Source organism: Clarias gariepinus, chromosome 19 (assembly GCF_024256425.1).
Source record: "Clarias gariepinus isolate MV-2021 ecotype Netherlands chromosome 19, CGAR_prim_01v2, whole genome shotgun sequence".
In the NCBI taxonomy this organism is placed as follows: Eukaryota; Metazoa; Chordata; class Actinopteri; order Siluriformes; family Clariidae; genus Clarias; species Clarias gariepinus.
Window position 1 is genome coordinate 9,432,945 of NC_071118.1, and position 21,319 is coordinate 9,454,263.

Sequence of the window (21,319 nt, forward strand, 5' to 3'; positions counted from 1 at the left end):
CCAAGATAAACGCAAGCCAAACGAAAGATATCTCTCTGCTTCTGTGACCACCCATTAAACCCCGGAGGTCCTATGTTTTTTTATTCACATAACTAACCTAAATTACAGCACCTATTCTGCATGCCTGGGAACTGTACTGTAGCTTGTCATTCCAGCACACTCTAACTAACAAGAATATTCTGCCTCAAGACAAACACGAAATGGGATGATACTAAGTGTTGGTGATCTGAAATCAAGCTTGGCCAGTTGCACATAAATGACCTCGCTGCTGTGTACAATTCATCGCTCAAAGTGCTCAGGGCGGTTTGGAAAGGCAAAAACATAAATTCAAAGTGAAGACTCAATTAATATGCAAGCAACATATGATTAATGTTCCAATACAACCTGAATGAGATGGGGAAAAAATGTCGCTTTGAAAAAAAACATTTGTATTTTTGTGCCACAGAACAAATAAAAAAAATGTAGCACAAGATACATGATCTCAGAAATAACATGATAATCAAGAACAAACTGACAGGAAGTATTGTCACAGATCTAAACTTGTAAACATCTCCCTGCCTCCCAATAATAAAAAAAGAAGTGAGACGACCTGGTTTACCCTTTTATTTGTTTACAGTTACAGAAAATGTCATGAAACATCAAGACAAATTAGTTCCTGCAAGGTTTATTGAATGTAGCACTGCTATTATGAGAAAAATTATGTTTCATGAAAATGTATTTTAATTATATATAATCATACTTTTTGCCCATATTTTTCCACTCTGTGGTTAAACCTCTTCAGGATAGAGCTAAAAGGCATTGTTCTTGTGCAGTCTTTCAGATTCTTCTTCATGTTTTTCTACATTAATAATTTGTCACTTCTATTCTTTGGCCAGTCTATCCTGCTGTGAATATTTCACGAGCTACACATCTATACTCTTGTAACATCCGAAGAACAATAAGTGCTGGATGTAATCTGTATGTCTATGGTGGAGACCGAGGATGACGTCCTATGTGTATGTACTGTATGCAGTTCTATGTGTGTAAACTTGACAACTGTGGCAAATCCTGCATTTGTACTGAACGACAAGACATTTACAGAAGAGCGATAAGGTCAAATTGATTTTTGAAGACGTTCCTGTTTGGTCCTTAAAAGTTTTTGTAAAAAGACTTAAATATTTAAATACATATTCTATAACAAGTAAATAAATCCTGTATTCACACTACAGTATATTCGAACACTGTGGTGCATTAAATACTTAAAACTGCTAATTAGATGACTTTAAGGTTTCTAGAATCTTACATAGTTGCCCAGGTCATGCACTTTTCAGATGCGCCTAAAAAAGTTGCTTTTGAGAAGAAAGTGAGCCGTAGGACCCTCTTATATTCTTCGCAAATACTTGAGGACTATAGGAACGCCTCATACTGGAACTAGGAAGTGGAACTGGAACTGGGCCTATTTCATCTAGACATGACAGTACCATGACGAACATGTGGTATGTAGATATGAAAAATGTAAGCTGGAACCCCTAAGGATGTTGGCATTGGATTCACACTTAAAGGACAGCACGGTAAGACCAGACCACCTTATCACCATAATAAGGGTTATCACAGAGTAAGGGTTAACACTTCTGCTATGTGCAAAATAAAAGAGAATGATTTTTAGACCTGAAGCTTGACAAACACTAAGGAACCACTTTAATCCGCACATTATCTTGTACATAACTGGACTCGGTCCTACATTACACTACATTACAAGTTGTTAATTTACAACTCTACTATATTTCATTTAATTATTTTTCTTTATATATTTTTTATATTTCAATTTTATTTTCATTATTTTTATTGCTTGTACATTATGTAAATTTAAGAGTTCCTTACATCTAACATTATCTATATTTTTCATATTTCTCTTATATTTCTAATTTGCTAATTCGCTTATTTCTCTTTTTTCAAACTAAAACTTTCTTTTTGATATCTTGAAGCCATTAGCAGTCGTATAAGCATTTCACGTCATATCATACTGTGTATGACCGTGTATGTCACAAATAAAATTTTAATTTGAATTTTTTTTTTTTTTATTTGTTTTACTGTCCTTGCTATACTGATGATAATTCTAAACATTTCATTTGGTTCTCGTTCTTTTATGTTTTTATTTCTTAAGAGACAAGAGAGAACTATTACACTTTAAAAGAGCACGTTCCAGGTAGTTGCGTAGGCTGTTGTGTTTAAGCGCTTGTCTTTTTCACCCACTTCATATCCAGAATATTCCAATTTTTCACACTTTAGGTCGCCTCTTTGCTGCTGGTATTTCTACAAGTATCCTAGTCTCAACTGTTGCACATGTAGCCACGGCTAACTTTTTTAACCCCAGATGTGTCACACAAACATCACTGCTGTCAGCACTGTGCTTAAAGAGAGAAATTCCTATTAAGCAGTTTAAATAAGATTTCACATACATGTAGTAAAAATGCTGGTATGGTACTGTTTTTTTGAAATTCTAGTACTTCTGTACTTTCTTGAGTAAAGGTATACCGCACAACACTACTATATCCAAGTGTTAATTAACATGCAGACATATTGGTTCACTATCGGATATTTTGCTTACGGACAATTCACGATTTGAAAGAAAATAACATACATGTCTCATTCACCCTAGCTCTCTTGTACGCTGCTAAGGAAAACCTGACATCGTGCTTGGTGATATGACCTCAAATCAATAACCCGAATAACTGAACATTTTACCTTGATTATGATCAATAGATGATTATTCTGTTTTGGGTTTTTTGTTTGTTGCCCTCATACTGTAGTTTACTGATAAGGCCTCTATTGTAAATTCACTTAACTATGAAAGAGTTCACCTTCATGTTTCTTTAATGTCACAGTCTACACACATGTGACTACTTACAGCAGTATGAAACAATGAGTTTTTTCGCATTACAGTGATAGATGTGACGTATAAAACTAATCGTTCCAGACAAAAGAGAAATCACACAGCTGTGTTATGAACAACTGAACGGTTAAATGAAATGTGCATAAAGGAAGCTGCATGGAGTTTTATCCTCTGCCCACACTTTTCTCTGTCCATGGTTAGGTTGACATTTGCATGGAAATGCCTGTGGTCATATAATGTAACATTTCCATTTCTATGTTTTCTTGCTGTTTACAATTTTTATATCTTTCTCTCCAGATATATCTTATGTATTTACAAAGGTTACCCATCTTTTTATACTGGCTGGTAAAGACATGTGCCACTCTGAATGTTAAAATGCTTACATTTCCGTCAAAGTTTACTTATCAAGCTGACGTCAATGCATGGTACAGGGGTAAAATAATTTTTTCGGGTTTGGTCACATCTTTTTTAGCGAGTGATTCATTTCCGACAGGAAACCCTGAATTCTCATAATCCTCCTTTTAAGGTTAACTGTAAATCCTGATAACATCCATGCCATAAACATCGTTAACCCAATGACTCTGGGCCAATCATCAGAGATAAGATGCTTACTTTCAGGCATGCTAGCAGGCATGTACGACATACAGATAACAGAAGAACTGTGATATACAGTAGCATTAGGACAGAATGCATCTCCGCTTCACATCTATGGTTACAGCACTCATGAGGAATGTTCAAATGGCTATTTCCTTTCAATACAGACTTTACACATTGATATCCCAAATGTTCTGGAAGCGCTTTACTAGGATATCAACCTTATTGTTAAAGATAAGTCACATTAACCAGACAGTCTTCAACTTTGAACCTTCCTGCCTTGGGTCCAAAACATACAAATTACTGTAATTATTTACTTTTCCTATTCCAGAGTGATGGGCACGACAGGGTGAAAAGGGAAGCACGTGAAGCAATGCACCCATAACTCATAGTCGCCACTGTACAAGCCTCTGGAGGAAGTGTTATGATCTGGGGTTGCTTCAGTTGGTCAGGTCTTGGCTCAGCAACATTATGTGGCAAAAAAATTAAGTCAACTTAAAAACTAAGGGCCAATTATTTGTTATATTTTTAAAGAAATAAATACGCCAATTTGTAAAAGGTGCTGAGAACTTTGTAGATGATGGTGAATTCTGACTTATGGTTCTCACACTTGATGGTTAATGTTTACCAAAAAAAGACAGAATAATTAGACAGAAACAACCATTTACGGCTGCGATAACGTGAAAACAGGAACAAACTGATTTTTTAAATATTCCGCAACAATAAATGTAAGCATAAGTGGATAATAGGTACAGTGTCTTGACCTTTTATACATAAATTGTAAGTGGTAGAAGAAGAAAACACCAGATGCAATTATGAGTGGTAGAACTGAAGCAATGCTTTGTATCACTGTCTTGTTGTTGATTACTTTCCTATTACAGCACATTCAATTATTTAGGTTAATATACTGCAATACTGAACTGCAAGACTGAGATTAATAACACTTTTATTTAGTATCCTACAAAAATACGTAATTTAAAAAATAGAAAAGATATTACAAAAATACAGATGACATCCACAAAATCTTAGGAAAATGTAGACAGAAACTGGATGGACCTTTATACGTTAGTGTCTAGTACTTAAAATACCTTCTTTTTTTTAATAGCTGACATCCTTCAATCTTTGTAAGCATAGGAAGCAAGCTATAAGTGTCGTACTGTACAACCTCCCTATATGACTGGCTCAGTGGATAACAAGCTGCCCGCTAATGTCAAGCATTCTGACAAACATCTAAAGCACTTACTGACCCAAGCACATGCAGCCTCATGACTAGCAACACTGCTGAGTACATGCTGTTATGAGGCCTAAACCATGGCATAGACTCAACCCTGTCTCCATTTTTACATGAGAGTAAACACTTTCCTTCACTGCTAAAACAGTTTCGTGTAACTTGTCTATTTATATAGCATTTGCGGACCTGTTTTTACATTTCTGGTCAGGCACAGAATGAAGACAGAGGGATTAGCCTGAGGACAACAAGAAGGATTCCCCTTAAGAGTGTTTCCAAAGCCGTCTTCATTTGAATCAAGTGGGGAAAAAAAGTGTTAGCTTTATCTCAGACATGCCAGATGGTCCAGCAACAATCTGTCGGTTCAATCTGACCAGTCGGTTAAATACACGCAGTAAATCTGGTGTTAATGTGGATTTCGATTCATGGAGAAGTCAAGGAGAAATACAAGGTTTTACATTTGGTCTGTTTCAGTTGATTTAACGATCAAGTTATCTTTAAGCAAGTAAAACATCTAATCAGAGCAAGAAATGCTATTTTTTGTAAGGTATAATCATGTAAGCCTATGGAAACTAAATATACACACACAGGATTCACTAGTCTCTTTTCTCGTCTGAGAGTGTTATGTGTTTTGTGTAGAGATTTTTTGAAGCATTGCATCGTAATGTAAAACCAAATGACGACATTATTCTAGTTTTCTGTCAGCTTGGTTAAACTGTTTTTGCCCCCACTGACGGTAGTCAATGTCTGTCCAGCTAAGTACAACTCCTGTCATTTGACTAAAATACTGATGAGATCTAGCTAAATATTTGTCTTAAAATGTCAAACAAGCATAATCTATCAAAAAATCTACGCAGCTAATGAGTTTGTGCAATTATTTTTTGCACCCTGTTTCATCTAATTCTAAATTCCATTGAACAACCGAATTACAGTGAATGATGCTGGTTAATTAAAACAATCTTTAATTCTTTGTCATTTTTTCACTTGTCCAATCATTGTACAGTGTATAAACAGAACGCTGACACCCCCTATACCAGTCTGCCAGCTTTGACAAGATAAATCACGTATTTCTAGTTCTGGAAACACTTCACCTTAGTCCACTCGGACGCAAAACTTTCCATCTCCTCTTTCCCTGTGAGTTACGATATCTCTTTCTGATTAATAGATATTTCAGTGGATAAAACACTGCTCTTAAATGATTACAACAGAAGACAAATCAATATACTGGCTGTGAAGGAACTGATTGCTAAATTTGGCATGAGTCTGTTTTTTTTTGCCCGCACTGTTGATACAAAAAAAAGAAAAAACACCAGAAGACATCTGTTCGGAAGGGTAAAGCATCAGCGTTGATGGTCATGACGTTAACAGCATGACTGAAGGGTCTGATGAATCCTATTTTTCTTCATTTTGACATCCCATGAAGTGTAATGCATTCAGATTATTACTATACTTTTAATCAAATAATTCTGCTCATATTAAAGCTCTGATTGCAGATGGCTAAAGCAGGCAGTCAGATGATCTGGCCTACTTTTAGAAACAATAATTAACCTTAAGTATCCAACACAATTGCATGGCTATGATTTGCTTTTTTTAAGAAAAAAAGAAAAAAAAAAGAGAAAAGAAAAAAAAAAGAAAAATGCAACTTTCTCTGCTCTATAAATAAAAGTGTTTGTACCTGATACAGCTCCACTGTAACTGAGGCTGATTTGTAATTAAAAATCCCTGTGTGAACTAACAGAGTCCTGCTAAAACACAGAGCCCATGGACTTACTCATGTGTGTGCAGTAGTGTTTGTGTGAGAGGCCGCTGGCAAGGCTGCACACACTCTAGGAATGCTGCACTAGCACTTTCACCTCAGTATGAACTTGTGAGAAGAACAGCGAAAAACTATAATTTAAATGAAAATTTCTAATGGATTAACGACATTTTTATGACAGTATCACCCACAACACTCTGCCAACATTGGAATAAACGTGCGACGTGGTGCTAAGAAATACTTAACAGACATGGAAAGAGAGGGGGGGGGAATAAAACATGTTGTTCTGACTGTAAGACCCGAGCTGCACTTGTTTCGAAAATGCATTAGTAATTTCAGCGCAGCAGTCAGGCACTATTTTGATCAATGTGCAGCTACACACTGACATCTTATTGACATTTGGGCAAAGCACATGTTTAGAATTCCCAAAGCATGAATGTGTATGGTCTAAGCTTTTTGCTCCATCTGTTCCTACTTACCAAGTGAAAATAATAGAAGTTATAGAAATAAAAAACAATAACTTCATATAACTTTATGAGAGAAGATCTTTGTGTCAAGTATTGACAAATCATAAATTCATCTGCAGTGTACTGGTTGTTAACTGATTGTACACATTTCTCCGATTTCAATCTCAAAAGAAAAAAAAAAGTTGTTCAAATGTTTCAGCTATAAGCTATAGTCTTACGTCATCTCAAAAACTAGGTATGTAGGTCTGGCTTGTGTCTTTATGTTATCTTTTTATGATTTATTTGTGAGTTCATGTTGCTAAAACATTTCAACTGATATCCATGCATGTTAATTAATCCAGCTGGTAAATGCTGTTCTCCTAACTATGAGATGTGGCAAAGTGTAGTGCAGGAAGCAAAAGTGTCTGACTTTTAGGCAGACGCCTAATAGGCAACTATCAATAAAAACATAACTTTTTGTCTCAGGTATATGTGCAACAACATAGACAAAAAAACTGGGATCAGCTCCATGTAGACTTGGTTTTTGATGTCGCAATAGAAGAAATAAAGTTTTCTGCACAGAGATCTCACCTCGTCCCCACTTAAACTGCAACTGAAAGCACCACAGGGCCACCACAACATCTATACCTGACCTGGCCAAATGAACACATACCCAAACACATGCAAGAAAATCTACAGTAAAGGAAAGCGTGGAGGTTTTTAAAAAAGTGATTCGATTCCAAGACTAGATGTTTAAAACCCATGTAATGTGTGATGGGTTAGGTTTCCATAAACTTCTGACCATATAGTGTAGGTTTATAATTATTTTAAAACTCAGCACTGACTTTCTTGGACAACTTGGACAGATTTAATTTTATGAGCCTATCAGGTGACATTTTCACAACATCAGTAATCATTTTATATTTTGATATCTTCAGGTTTACATGAATGAGCTTACTTCCCTTGACTCACTTGTTGCTGTGTTATGCTGCATTAAGAAATTTTTTTTATGCTTATGGTGTAATGTACGAAATATTTTTTAGATAACCTGGGAAATAAATAATGTTCTTTAATAATGTTTTCGAAAAATTACCTCTCTGGTAGCTGGAATAGTATGTTTATTTCTGCTTTATAAATGAGGGATTTCTCACTTTAATCTACACCTTTTTATCCTTTTCAGGCACATAAAAGCCAATATAATCTCAGTGCAGTGTTTTGATCCTGTGCATATTTGTAGGCTTCCATTTGCTCTGTGATCTTGTGGGACCACATTCCACATTTGTTCCCAAAGCTGAGCAGTGTGGTGTGTCGAGCTGCCTAGGATATTTCTCTGACCTCCATGTAAGTGCCATCTTCCAGCCACTTTGGCCCACAGGCGCTCAGCTGTTTCAGGCCATTACGCTGTGTATGGGCCACCAGGCGCGCCAGCCTCCTGTTGCTCCTAGACTCAGCACGTTTCATCACGCCCTGACTGTTGTGGTACCCATGTGGATTACTTTGGTGCCCAATGTCTGGGAAGTCCTGCTAGACTATGGGGATGGCATGACAGGAATTTCCTCGTACCTGCCTTTTGTGCAATCTATACTTGATCTCATTGCGTTCAGCTACATATGTGCTGGCTTTGGATCTTTTAAAGAAGTCTGCTGTGGAGACAGGTGTACCTTTTCTCGCATCAACTCTGAAAGTGACACTGAAAAACAACCTCAAAAAATTCCCACATACAGTGATGTGAGAGGAAGAGTTTCAAGCATGACATTCGATTATCTCTACTGCTTTCTAAAATCAGAGCCTGTAGGCGAAAGAGTAATCCAGGAAGACCAGCGAGCTTTTCACACAGCCCTGGAGCACATTTGCTTTGAGACTGTGGGAGAGAAAGCAGCTGACACACGGCACCTCTTGGGGAAATGCTTTCAACACTTTCTCTTTTCTCTAACTGCTGATTTATTACCGGATTATGAACCATATCAAAACAATTCAACACAACCTACCTGTGAGCTTTTAACTGATCAGACATATGAATATAACAGCGCATGTAATGTGTTTATGGAGGATGAAACTTATATAATATATAAAAAAAGATTTATTCATTGTATTGTGTTAATACCTGTAGAAAACCTACCTACTTATGTGATGCATCCTAATCATCCTTTCACAATTTTTTGCCCAATGTTTAATACTTATATATCTGTCTAAATCACAGACATCTCCTACTTGCATACGGCTTTCATCGTAAATGACAGAAAATAATGATAACTGTTTACCCAATGCTGAAACTAATTTTATTACCTTACACTTGCCGAATTCCAGCGAATCCTGGCATTGCTTAAATCTGGCATAGAACACTAGATAACAACCAGAGCACCAGTTTTGAATTGTTGGAATTATTTATAGCTTTGGGAGAATTTGGATTAAGCAACTTTTCCTCGCTTTACGTCAACAACCCCACTTTGCAGTTTATATTTTATTCTCTTTTTTTATGTCTTCGAACGAGCAAAACTTTAAATTACTTTGAATAAAAGAAAAATTTTAAAGGAGCAAGAGTCTGAACAAGATAAAAGACACAGATTTACAGTAAGGCTAATTATATGTTGGGTGATTGAAGCCAGTCCCCACGCTCGAATGATCACAGAGAGTGAGCACTTCCTCCAGTCTAGGTACTCCCTTCACTACATAGCACTTAAGAGCTCGACCAGCACAAGAGGCTTTTAAGGTATCAATCAATAAAGCAATCAATCAAGCAATCAACAAATTATAACTTAAAAAAGCTAAGGGTTACACCCTAAACAAACAAATTCATAAAACTCTATTTACCTAAAGTGGAAAATAGTTCACCTAACACACACAGATATATATGCTTGCTGTCTCTTAAATGTTTTTAAAAATTTTAATCCAAAAGTGCAAAATTCACATCATAACATCGACCTTCAATAATGGAGCAAATCTCTGCCATAATAGTAAAAACAGTCCTTCATTAATACATGCTTCCCATACAAAAAACACTGTCCTTCTTCTTGCTTAGTATGTTTTTATGGGTTTTTTATATTTTTTATTTGATTGTTTAATTTGGACCTGAAGAGACTGTGTTCCTGTATGGTAAATATATTGCTTGTATGGTTTGGTGTTTGTCATTTATATTAAAAAACTTGACTAACAAAATGACAGTGATGAAGTAATGTACTTTCAGATGGATATCTTACCTATTACAAAATGTATTCCTCTCTGTAAGTCTAGGCACATGCTTATCTTCTGAGTAATGTAAAGTTGTTTAGATTTTAATAACGGGATAATAAATAGACACTGAAAAGTACAGTTAGTACATTTCACTTCCTGGGAGTGATGGAATGGGGAATATTACAGGTTAGTAAAGTTAAATTTTTTCCCTGAAACTTCACAACTATCTGGTTATAAGATAAGGACAGGATAAGATAAGGACTAAAGTGCTGTTTCCTGAAACTGACATTAACGAAAGAAAACAACGCGCTGTTCTAATCTCAGATAAAATAACACTGACTAGACAAAAAAAAAAAAAACTATTAATATATCCCTAAAAAAAGCTAAACAGGAAAAGGTGATATTCCTAGTGTAATTAACACAGGTCCGAGTAGGGGAGATTCAGGCTCGCATGTAGCTACAGCCACCATCAGACAAAACCGTTATTCCGCATCAGTAAACCGTTAAAGACTTTCCCTCACGCGCTCAAACCGAACGTTCTGGAAAACAGCTAGGCTAATGAGCTGAAACCCTAAAACCCTTAGATATGACTCGGAATTACTCGGATGTCGGTTTCTCTGGTAACCAGGGTGCGAAAACTTTTTAATACGCCTATATTACTTGGGGGGCTGGAACAACAGTTCAAGCGAGTCTTAGTCTCATCAATACCAGAATCGAATGATATATAATTAAATGCTTAAAAAGAAAACGAAACAAGATTTCAAAGAGGAATCACTTTTTAGACGGTTTGACGAACGCTGCCACTCCAAGTTACAAAAAAAGAAGGAAAGAAAAGAACAATAAATAAATATAAACAGGTCGAAGTAAAACACTGGAGCTAATTTTCTTCACTTCATACATCACTTTCTAGTTCATGACTTCTGCTTGTATTTCCACACACACACATACAAACACACAGTTCAAGCTGCTTGGCTTAACGTTAATTCTGTGTTTTAGTTGGCTTAAGAGTGCTAGGGAGACGCTTCTCAAACATGTCTAACGACTGACTTTACTTTACGCTTTCCGCGTAAAAAACGACCAGAAACAAAAACAACTTGCAACAATTCCCTCCAACACTCTTATTTTAAAAAAAGATAAACATACTGTAGAAATATTACTCACATTGTATGGAGAGGAGAAGCAGAAGACAAGCCAGCCGCGTTAACGCCATCTTGGTGTGGATGTAATGTGGAGTGTGTGAGCCGTACATGCGCAAAGTAACGCGCGGTGGGGAGGATGACAGAGCGAGAGAGGGAGAGAGAGAGGGGGGGGGGGACTGCTGTTGTGCTTAGTGTGGAAGGAATAATACGCTTAGTTAAAACGCTATGAAGTCATGTGTTAACTATAGTAACCTGTCCTCAAGCACTACTCTCACACACTGTTTAGTAAGGCAATAAGTGGCTCGCGACTGAAAGAAGGCCAATCACGTTGCAGTTCCCATGGCTACCGCGTGCATCGCTGACGTTAAAATTACAATGGAGTAAATGTACATGAGTGGTGGCCTGGGAAACCTTCCACATTGTGGCAAATTTAAATTTATACCAACAAGACTTGGTTAATCCAAAAAAAGGGGCATGCCTTCAGTGCACAGTGGCATGGTGGATTAGTAGTTAGCCCTGTGACCTCGTATCTTCAGGGTGGCTGGTTTGATGCTTGCCTTAGGTTGGCATGCATAGAGTTTGCATGTTCTTTTTGTGCTTGGTGGTTTTTCTCTGGGTACTCCGGTTTCCTCCCAAAGTCCAAAGGCATGCAGGTTAGGCTAATTGGAGTTCCCAATTTGCCATAGTGTGTGTATGACAATTGGCCATTGAGCTGTCTACCCGACCGCTTATGTAAAAAGCTATAGGAAACAATATATCTCAACAAATATATATAAATATACAACAAATATATCTCCAGGGTGGGGACTATACGTCGCTTAATGTGCCAGATGGCATGTGGACGGATCAAAATTCGGAATAAGGGAGATGACATGTTGGCATGTGTATGGATCAAAATATGGAATAAAGGAAATGACATCTTGTATGACACTGAAAAAACTCATTTATACAGTTTGGGGAAAGGCAGCGGATTTTGAAAGTGTTGAAAGTGTAAGGAATCCTTTAATAACGTTTCGTGAGCAACAAGGTATGTAAATACTTTAAGTTTGTTATGTGCACTTGAATGTTTTTTTCTTTTTCAAATGAATTAAATAAATTATGTGTCTGGTTGCATGGATAAATATAGAAAAGTAATTCTATTTCCAAAAAGATATGAAAAAATTGATTGATAGATTTTATAATCTAGTCCAACTTTTATTATTTTTATTGTCTACTAATATATATGGAAATATTTGTAAAATTCAATAAAATATTATACCAACCAATAAAAAAAAAAGAAATAACTGTGATGCCTCCTCCTCTACAAGTTACTGTAGCTGAGGCTGATGTTTTTAAATGTGACCAGGAGGACTAGCTTTATTTAATTCTACAATACTTATTCAGATTAATTAGTTTCTGTTTACCATAGTACATCAAAACCCTAATCATTGATAGTTTCATTAACAATAACAACTGTAGATATGAGAGATCTATTATTTAACAGTCCTAGCATTAGATCAGAGGTGCATTTATAACAGATCAAAACAGTCAAAACAGACTTTCTTAATCTTTTTTTTTTTTAGCTCGGGGAACAGACACAGTCTCATTCTGGTTCAGCCTGAGTGTTGCAGATGATCAAGTTAGCTTGTATCTCTGCTCCCTGGCCTGAGCTCTGCATAGTCACGGATTACTGTAACTAGGCCTGTTCTGAGACTATGAGCTTTACGGCAAGAAACGAGAGCAGCATTTTCCCGAGTAGAATTGACACCGTTCCACCCTAAAAGCAGTTCTGCGACATAATTAGGGCGTTTTTTGAACCGAAATCTGTGCATTTTTTTCAGACATTTAATGTATATAATTAGAAAAGAAATCTGGTTTGCAAAAAAGGGGAAATTTAAACTTTGTTTTTTTTTTAAATACAAAGAAAATACATAATACAAAATACTTATTTTTAGAACATTTCTTTAAGCATATCATGATGCCTCTAAGAGGCTGCATATCTGGTAAATATGAGAGTGGAGTGTTCCAGAAGCAAATAGCTAAAAAATATTAAAATATCCCTTTCTAATACTTATAGAATAATAGCTCAGTTTAAAGAAAACTGTAAAACATTAACAAAGCAACAACCTGATTGACCTGAACAACATTTAGGTTTAGGTTTATTTTATTTATATAGCACATTTACAACATTATAGCTGTGTATAGGTTTATTTTATTTATATAGCACATTTACAACAGCCACAAGATTGCCCAAAGTGCTGTACATTTAGAAACATCATCATAAAATAAAATTACACGATTACAGCCTAAGAGGAAAAAAAAAACAACAGAAACATATCTTTTTTTATTTTTTATTAGATAGCCAAAGTAAAGCTTAGTAGGCCAGTAAAAACAGTTGGGTTTTTAAAAGGGATTCCAAAATAGTTAGACTAGGAGCCATTTGGATTTCACCTGGCAAGTCATTCCAAAGATGAGGCCCAATTACTGAAAAAGCACGGTCACCTCTACAGTACGCTTGATTCTGGAATGTGGAATGAAGATGAGGTTCTTGTCACAGTATCTCAAAATGTTCAGGGCCGTATATTGGTGCAGCAATTCAGATAAATAAATGGGTACTTGCTGGTGTACTTTTTAAAAAAACAAATAATACAATTTTAAAATGTAATCTTTTTTAAACAGGCAACTAATGAAGGGCCTTTAAAAGCGGAGTCACATGATCTCTTTTTTCTTTTTTAATAGAAATTTAAACTGCAATTAAACTTGAGTCTCAGTCAAATGTTAATGCTAATTTTAGAATCACTGATTCGTTTACTCACTTTCATTATGTTGACTAAATTTCTTTCTATTATTATTTTTTTTTCTTACATCATATACACTGCCTGGCAAAAAAAAGTCACACGCTCTAATATTTTGTTTTGCTTTTGATTTATTTTCCAAGCCATCATTTCAATAAGCTTTTGCAATGTCCCAACATTTATTTCTGTCTAGAAATAATGTGCTAGAGAAGACTTACAGAGTGGTCCAACTTTCCCATCTTAATCTTGCAGAGTCAGACTGCGGCGGTAATCTTCTCTAGCACATCCCAAAGATTCTCAATGGAGTTAAAGTCTTCACCAATCCGTGTGTGAAAATGATGTCTCATGCTCCCTAAATCACCCTTTCACAATTTCCGCCCGAGGAATCCGGGCACAATGTTGGAATTTGCCCATGCCATCAGATAAGAGAAAAGCCCCATTGATTGACGAAACTAGTCATTCAGTATATTCAGGTCATCAGCTGACCTAATATTCAGGGCACATAATATTGCACATAGACCTGAAAAGTAGCAACCTTGTACATTTATGGCTTGATTTAAAAAATAATTAACGAGGGAATATGAAAACTTGCTGACAAATTATATTCAAAAACAAGGAGATTATGATTTTAAAAATGATGTACTATATTTGTCTTTTCAAAAAGTTAATTAAAGTAAATCCTACAAACCAGAGTGTGGATAATTTTTGACTCACCCTTGCATATCCTAGAAATTAGACTAGTGCATGTGCTCAACACTTTTTTTTTTTTAAAGGACTATAAATTTAATGTCATGGGCATAATTATGCAGAAGCAGTAGTAGCTATTTTTTTAATTGTAGATTCTGTACAGAAAGGTTGTTTCTGCTAGTGCCCGTCTGTATAATGATCTACTGATTGCTTAATGAATAGGATCATTGCATTGCCAGAACAGATGTCTTGTAAATCCAAATCCAATTGGTTCTTTGTGTGAGAGGCTTGCTTAAATGAAATCAGCTCTGAAATTCATTTAGTGCTCTAATCAAAGCATTTTTTTCCTCTCTAAAGCTTTAAAGTATGCTGCAAGACTCCGGGGGCTATTTTGATCCAGTCTGACAGAAAACAATGGGCTGCATGACTTTTAATTTTTGAGATACTGTACATATTTGCTGGAGGAACCAGTTCTTTTGAGAAAGTAACAACCATGTCAATCGCTGAAAAAATGTGAATATGGTATTTCCTTAGATTTTAAAAATCAGTTTTCAACCTAGGTCTTTGTTTTTTGGTTAATATTATAAAACAATGTGTGGTGTTGGTGTTTAAAAGTAGCTTATATGGCTTTGGCTTTAGAATATTCATACTTTAATAAATGTTTCTAAAAATGATCAAACATTAACTGGCATACTGTAGAATTCCGGTTAACAACACAAAGTTAGAAACATCTAATAGTTAAAACCATGAAATTCCATGTAACTGGATTTTTATAATAAGATTTTAATGTCAAGAATAAAGGATTTTGGCACTGTTTTAAATTGTTTATGTGTATGAAACATATACATAGCTTGATTAATCTAAAATCATATTTAATCCCATAACTTGAATTAAGAACAATTCCAGTGGAATATTTTCAAGAACACAGTTCATTTTAATACATAAAGGATTGTTCATTTAGGAATTAAATAGAAGAAAAAAAAAAAAAAAAACACATCAAACAAAAATATCCATGACAAGGGATTATCTTATGATTTTTGATGAATCAGTGAGTCGGAGAAAGGGTCATGAATTAGGGAGTCACAATGACCAAACTTTTAAAGAACTTAACCTATTGCCCCTTAACAGACATTTTGCATAATCCTGGACAAATTTTTCACTGTTGGTAACTGGAAATGCATAGGTTCATAACACATGATTTCTTCATTTTTGACTAGGAAAAAAAAAAAATTACAATAATTCTCTCAATTTGGACTTCCCACTTGGAAAGACAGTCACTGTTTTCATAACCGTAAATAAATCATAAGATATCATGCCAACATGACTGATCACACCATCAACAGTGATACAATAAATAAAGCAACAATAAATTAAATGATTTAATTGTAGTGTTGCATTTAGATCAATCAACACAGACACATCAATTGGTTTATCTAAAACTCTGCATAAAAGTTTTTTTAAACTCCAACGTGTATGACAAATCCACTGAGCCCTAGGTGAGCAAAGAATCTACTGTGAGAATGTACATCCGATTCATGGGTGGGATCAATTTGCTTGATTCCTTTATTGCCAAGTATTTCTGTATTTTTTGGCACACCATCATCCTAGGTGTGGTCAATTCTTGGCTACAATATAAGCATGACTGTAGAAACCAGCCGATCCCGGAAAAGCAGTTTGTATGTTTCACTTTATTCATGTACATTATTTGTAAATGCATTTCGAAACAGTTTGTAACATCACCTCAAACTGAACCACATTTTGAAAATTTTAAAGAAGAAGTTTGTGGTATTAACAAGAAATGAGAAACTCATGTTACGTGTTACAGTTACTGACTGTTAAAAGGCATTGACACTGACAACATTTAGTTTAAATGGTAAATATTTTTTTCCTTGCAGAAAAAATACAGTATATACATTATTCATGTACATCTATATATAATTTTGCTTTATTTTGCAGATTAATTAGCAAGTTTGGTTCATATTGCACATTAAATTTAAATTTTAAAAATGACATGACAATTTTTTATATTAATTTCATAGCATTAACATTTACTTAATATCAAGCAATCAATCTGTAGGAAAGTCTACAATAAATAAATAAAGATTATATTTACAACTTTTAGGATGATTAGACAAAGTGTAGAGATGACTCCAGAGCCATTTGTGCCACTTGGGCAGAAACAGTTTCAGTTCTGATTAGGTAACGAGATCTCACAGTCAGAGTCAGAGAGAAAAAAGTAAATCTGATCACAGCACAATCTCTATACTCCACTCTCTGGATTATCCTGGAGATACAGCTGAGCAAACCCTGGTATCATCATAAACTTTTTGCTTTTGCCTGATCTCATCTACTACGCAGGACAGAAGGTGTTAGGATGGCACTGTGTAAATCCACAGCTTAATCTGTACTGGAAAATCAATTCCAAAAATGATGTGGAGTGGCCAGATTATAGGTATAATAAACACCTGTAGTTTGTCTTCATAAGAAGGATTAAGCATGACTGAAACAATCAGTAGCAAAGCACTAAGCTGTAAACGATACAGAAAAGCTATTAGGGAATTTACAAATGCCTTAAAACAGTACCGCTTTTACACAATTTCTTTTAAAGCTCTTAAAGTTATTTCTTTTTTTTTCCTCATAAAAAGTCCACAACATGAGAATGTGGTATGCATGGATTTCTTTGGGAATGTCTTTGGGAAATCCGGTTATTCTAAATCGTTTGATTTGTGTTAAAGTAACATAAACTTTTAGATCAATTTGATATTAATTTGTAACAACAACAACAACAATAATAACAACAACAACAACAATAATAATAATAATAATAATAATAATAATAAGAAGAAGAATTAGCTCTGACAGGCATCTATTGATTTACTTAGTTTCCATAGTAGCAGCTAGTTTATTTTCTATAAGAAGACAAAAGAGCCTATCGAGATCTGACTTGTTTTGTGATAAAGGAGGAATAAAACCCTTTTAGATGTTTCTAATATTTTTCTATTCATATTCCTTTTCCAGAAATACAATACACTGCTTCTTCATTCTGCTATTTATAAGTCAGGCAAAGTGAGATTATGTTTTGGGACAATCTGATCATTTTGCTTCTTACACATCCACATTTCATACAAACTTCCATAGTTTTAGTTGTGTAAAGCCGCCTTGCCACAATGACATTTGTTAAAAAAGTGCAATACATGTAATAAAATTGAATTAAATTAATATACCTTTTATCACCATTCAACAGCCTAAAGACACACACATGCTTGAACACACATGTACACACAAACATACAGTTTGCTTTATTACCAAAGAAACCAGTAAACGTAAAGTCCTCTGTCCTGAAGACTGAACTTGCTGACTGTTCCAAGTTAATGAAACTTGAGACTCCTTACAAAATTTAAGGGTGGTATATTGTAGCTGCCTCTGTATAAATGGGAGCCGAAAAATGTTTTTTTCCTAAAACCCATCCCTGTCATGGCTTATCCTGGGTCCTGTGTTTACTTCCTTTCATGTATTACTGTCAAATGAATTAGCAGATAAACAGACAGATCCCACAGATGCCTGGGAATTTCTGGCTCATCACAATAAGTTGCTCCCATAGCCATGGGGTGTCAGTGACTTCAGCTCTAGCAGGTCTGCGTAGCTCAGCCTCACCCACATGTTCCCCTGAGCTTGCCAAGACCCTGGTATAAACACCACTCACACATTCACAGCTGCCACAGACCCCTGGCATGCCGAGCATTCACTGGGTCAGCTGAGTAGGGCAGGGCATATGTGACATGGCATCTCGAGCTGCCCAACCCTGATTCCAATCCTTGTGTGTTAACATCTGCAGAACAGTAAAGAATAAGAAAGGGGGGAAAAAAAGGGGAGAGATTTCCTGGATGGCTGCCATACATCCAGATGCTCCAAAGCATAGCACCTGAGCCTATCGCCATCATGAAACTTTATTATTAACCACGGCTAAACTGGATACAATGCTGTAACCGTGCTACAGCAATGCTAATTATTCTAAATCGTATTTATAGCTCTCTATTTTTCGAAGAGAATTCACATGGCAGCGAGAATCCATACGCCTGAGTTGCATGGCAACCATGTTCAAGAATGCAGAAAGCTTTTTCTATGTTTCTGTGCATGTCCTTGATTGCTGACTACATAATAAAAGCCCAAATCAATAACATGCCTTGAAGTATTGTTTAGCTGTAATATGTGTTTATGCAGAGAAAAGTTCGAATGAGCTTTACGCAGGAGTAGAAACAGCACGAAGACATCTGTGTCCATGCCCGAATAAAATATCGCCATGAACGCCTCTTATCCATTGTTCTTGAGCTCCTAATAGCATTCCAGGCATGTTGTCCAGGTAGTGAGGCCTTTAAGACCTCGCCAGCACCCCCCATCTTGGGCCTGCGCCATGTTTTCTCAGCAAGAAGAGATTCTCAGAACTGTTGCTCAGACCTGCTGAACAGATGGTGAAGGATTCCACACCTGTCTTTCAAAGTGAGTCCAACCCAGTAAACTTTAATAACATGTTAATGAAATCGGGAACTGTAGAGGTAAATTTAAAACACAAATCAATACCCCTCTGTTAAGATGGATTTAAGACTTGGACAGTATAATTCCAAACCATACCAAGCAGAGGTGAGATACCGTATACTGTACTGTATAGTACCATAATTTCTGTTTTGTTTTATTGTATTTCCCTATTTTTTAAGTTTAGCTTTCTTACAATACTTTGGATATTGATTGCATTTGTAATTAAACTATCTTTCTTCTACTCACTGGACAGTATGTCAACACCGGAGTTGCATCAGACTCCAGTTCCTGCAACGCTTTATGACCTACAAATATGGTTACAGGATTGCAGAACACCCAGCCTTCATATGCACTTGTCACAGTAACGGTCACCTGATTGCACTGATTGATTGTACTGATTGCAATCACCTAACCTCACTTACATACACACACACACACTATAAACAACACACAAGCACTCCACTAATGCCAGGTATCTCTCAGTCTATGAATACACTTCATATGTTAGTCGGCCACTAAGCATTCGGAGAACTGCTGTTTGATGCCAACGCCGCTGTCAGAAAGTGAGAATTATACAAGGGATTAATCCTGCCTGATTTATGTAAAGTTGCTTTAAACATCATCACATTTAATTCTACACTTTTACTTTTATTAACTTTTTAGTGTAATTCTATTTAATCACTTACTCACTCTGTCTCTATAGCGCTTATCCTCTACAGTATATGGTCATGAAGGCCTGAGGTCTATACTGTACCAGGGGCCTTGAGGCACTAGATAGGGTGTACCATGGGGAGGGGTTCCAGTCTATTGCAGGGAGCAAGTATGCACACACTTACATACTACGGGCAATTTAGAAATAGTAATTAGCCTAATCTACATGTCTTCAGACTGTGAAAGGAAACTGGAGCCCATTGAGCACGGGGGGAACATGCGCACTCCTCACACACATACCCCAAGGTGGGACTGGGATTCTTGGGCCTCAAGCTGGGAGGCTATGGTGTGAACCTAAACATACTGTACCATTTACCATTATTTTCCATTATTTATCTTCGTCCTTTTTCTATTCTATTTTAAATCAATCTAAATGAATTCTAATTAACTGTTCTGTTGGACAATGACCACTGTTAAAAGCGTTATATAAATAAAATAAAATGTTTATACTTTTTGTTTGATTGTATTCTATTTTATGTATATTCTATTTTATTTAATTCAATTTTGTTTAGTTTTGACCTGTTTTATTTACAAAATGCTCTTGTTTTCTTCTCCAATTCAATTTAATTGATTCCTGTGCTTTTACATATTCTGATTTGTTCTATTCTATTTCATTCTATATAATTCTGTTCTATTTAATTTTCTTTAATTCCACTATTTGCTGTTCTATTTTATTCCATTCTATTCTATCATCTTTATATTCTATATTGGTTTTGTTCTGCTTTCTATTCTATTCTATTCTATTCTATTCTAAATGGTTTGACCTGTTTGACCTAAGATTCTTATTATCAACTACAATCATGTAAAAAAGTTAGTACCCCCTTTTTAATTTGTTGTGAGTGTAAAAACTTCTGTATACCTTTTTTTTCACAGTGCCATTATGTATTTAACAAAAATGAAGCCAGGACAATACTAAGTACCCCCATGATTCACCATAACTTAAAGTAATCTACAGAATGTTAAACTTCAAATTTTTTAGAAATGGTTTTATAATCCTTTCCAGATTGATGTGCAAAATTGCCTCACTGCTTTTATAGAGGTCTGCACACCTGCTGATGATCATTTAATCCTAGGGCTGATGATTAGTAGCACCTGGCTGCAACACACTCTCTTAAATCCTGTGGAAGCAGTAAGGGAGTACTTTGTATTGTCCACATGTAATGTATGTTTTTTCTTTTTAAATAATGGCACAAAGAAAAAAAATGATATGTTGTTTGGTTGAAATTGTATTTGTATTTGCCTAAGACTGAGACTCACTATGATCAGATGATTATTATTGTTTTATACAAAGAAACCTTTTAAATAAAAAGAGCGGTTAAAAAGGGCAACGTGACTGTATAAATAATGAATTCAGTGAACAATTCAGTGTGTGAGAAAAATAAAACATATTCTGGAAATGAACAGCCTT

General features: G+C 35.7%; 1 protein-coding gene across 1 annotated transcript in view; it reads right to left on the bottom strand.

The window, feature by feature from the left end:
• jam3b (junctional adhesion molecule 3b) overlaps nt 1-11,381 on the bottom strand; it is a 35,708-nt gene extending 24,327 nt beyond the window's left edge. The window contains exon 1 of the mRNA XM_053478807.1: nt 11,229-11,381. Within this exon, the coding sequence (XP_053334782.1) occupies nt 11,229-11,316 (88 nt within the window). The 5' untranslated portion in view covers nt 11,317-11,381. The remainder of the gene's footprint in view (nt 1-11,228) is intronic.
• Between the last annotated feature and the right edge of the window lie 9,938 nt (nt 11,382-21,319).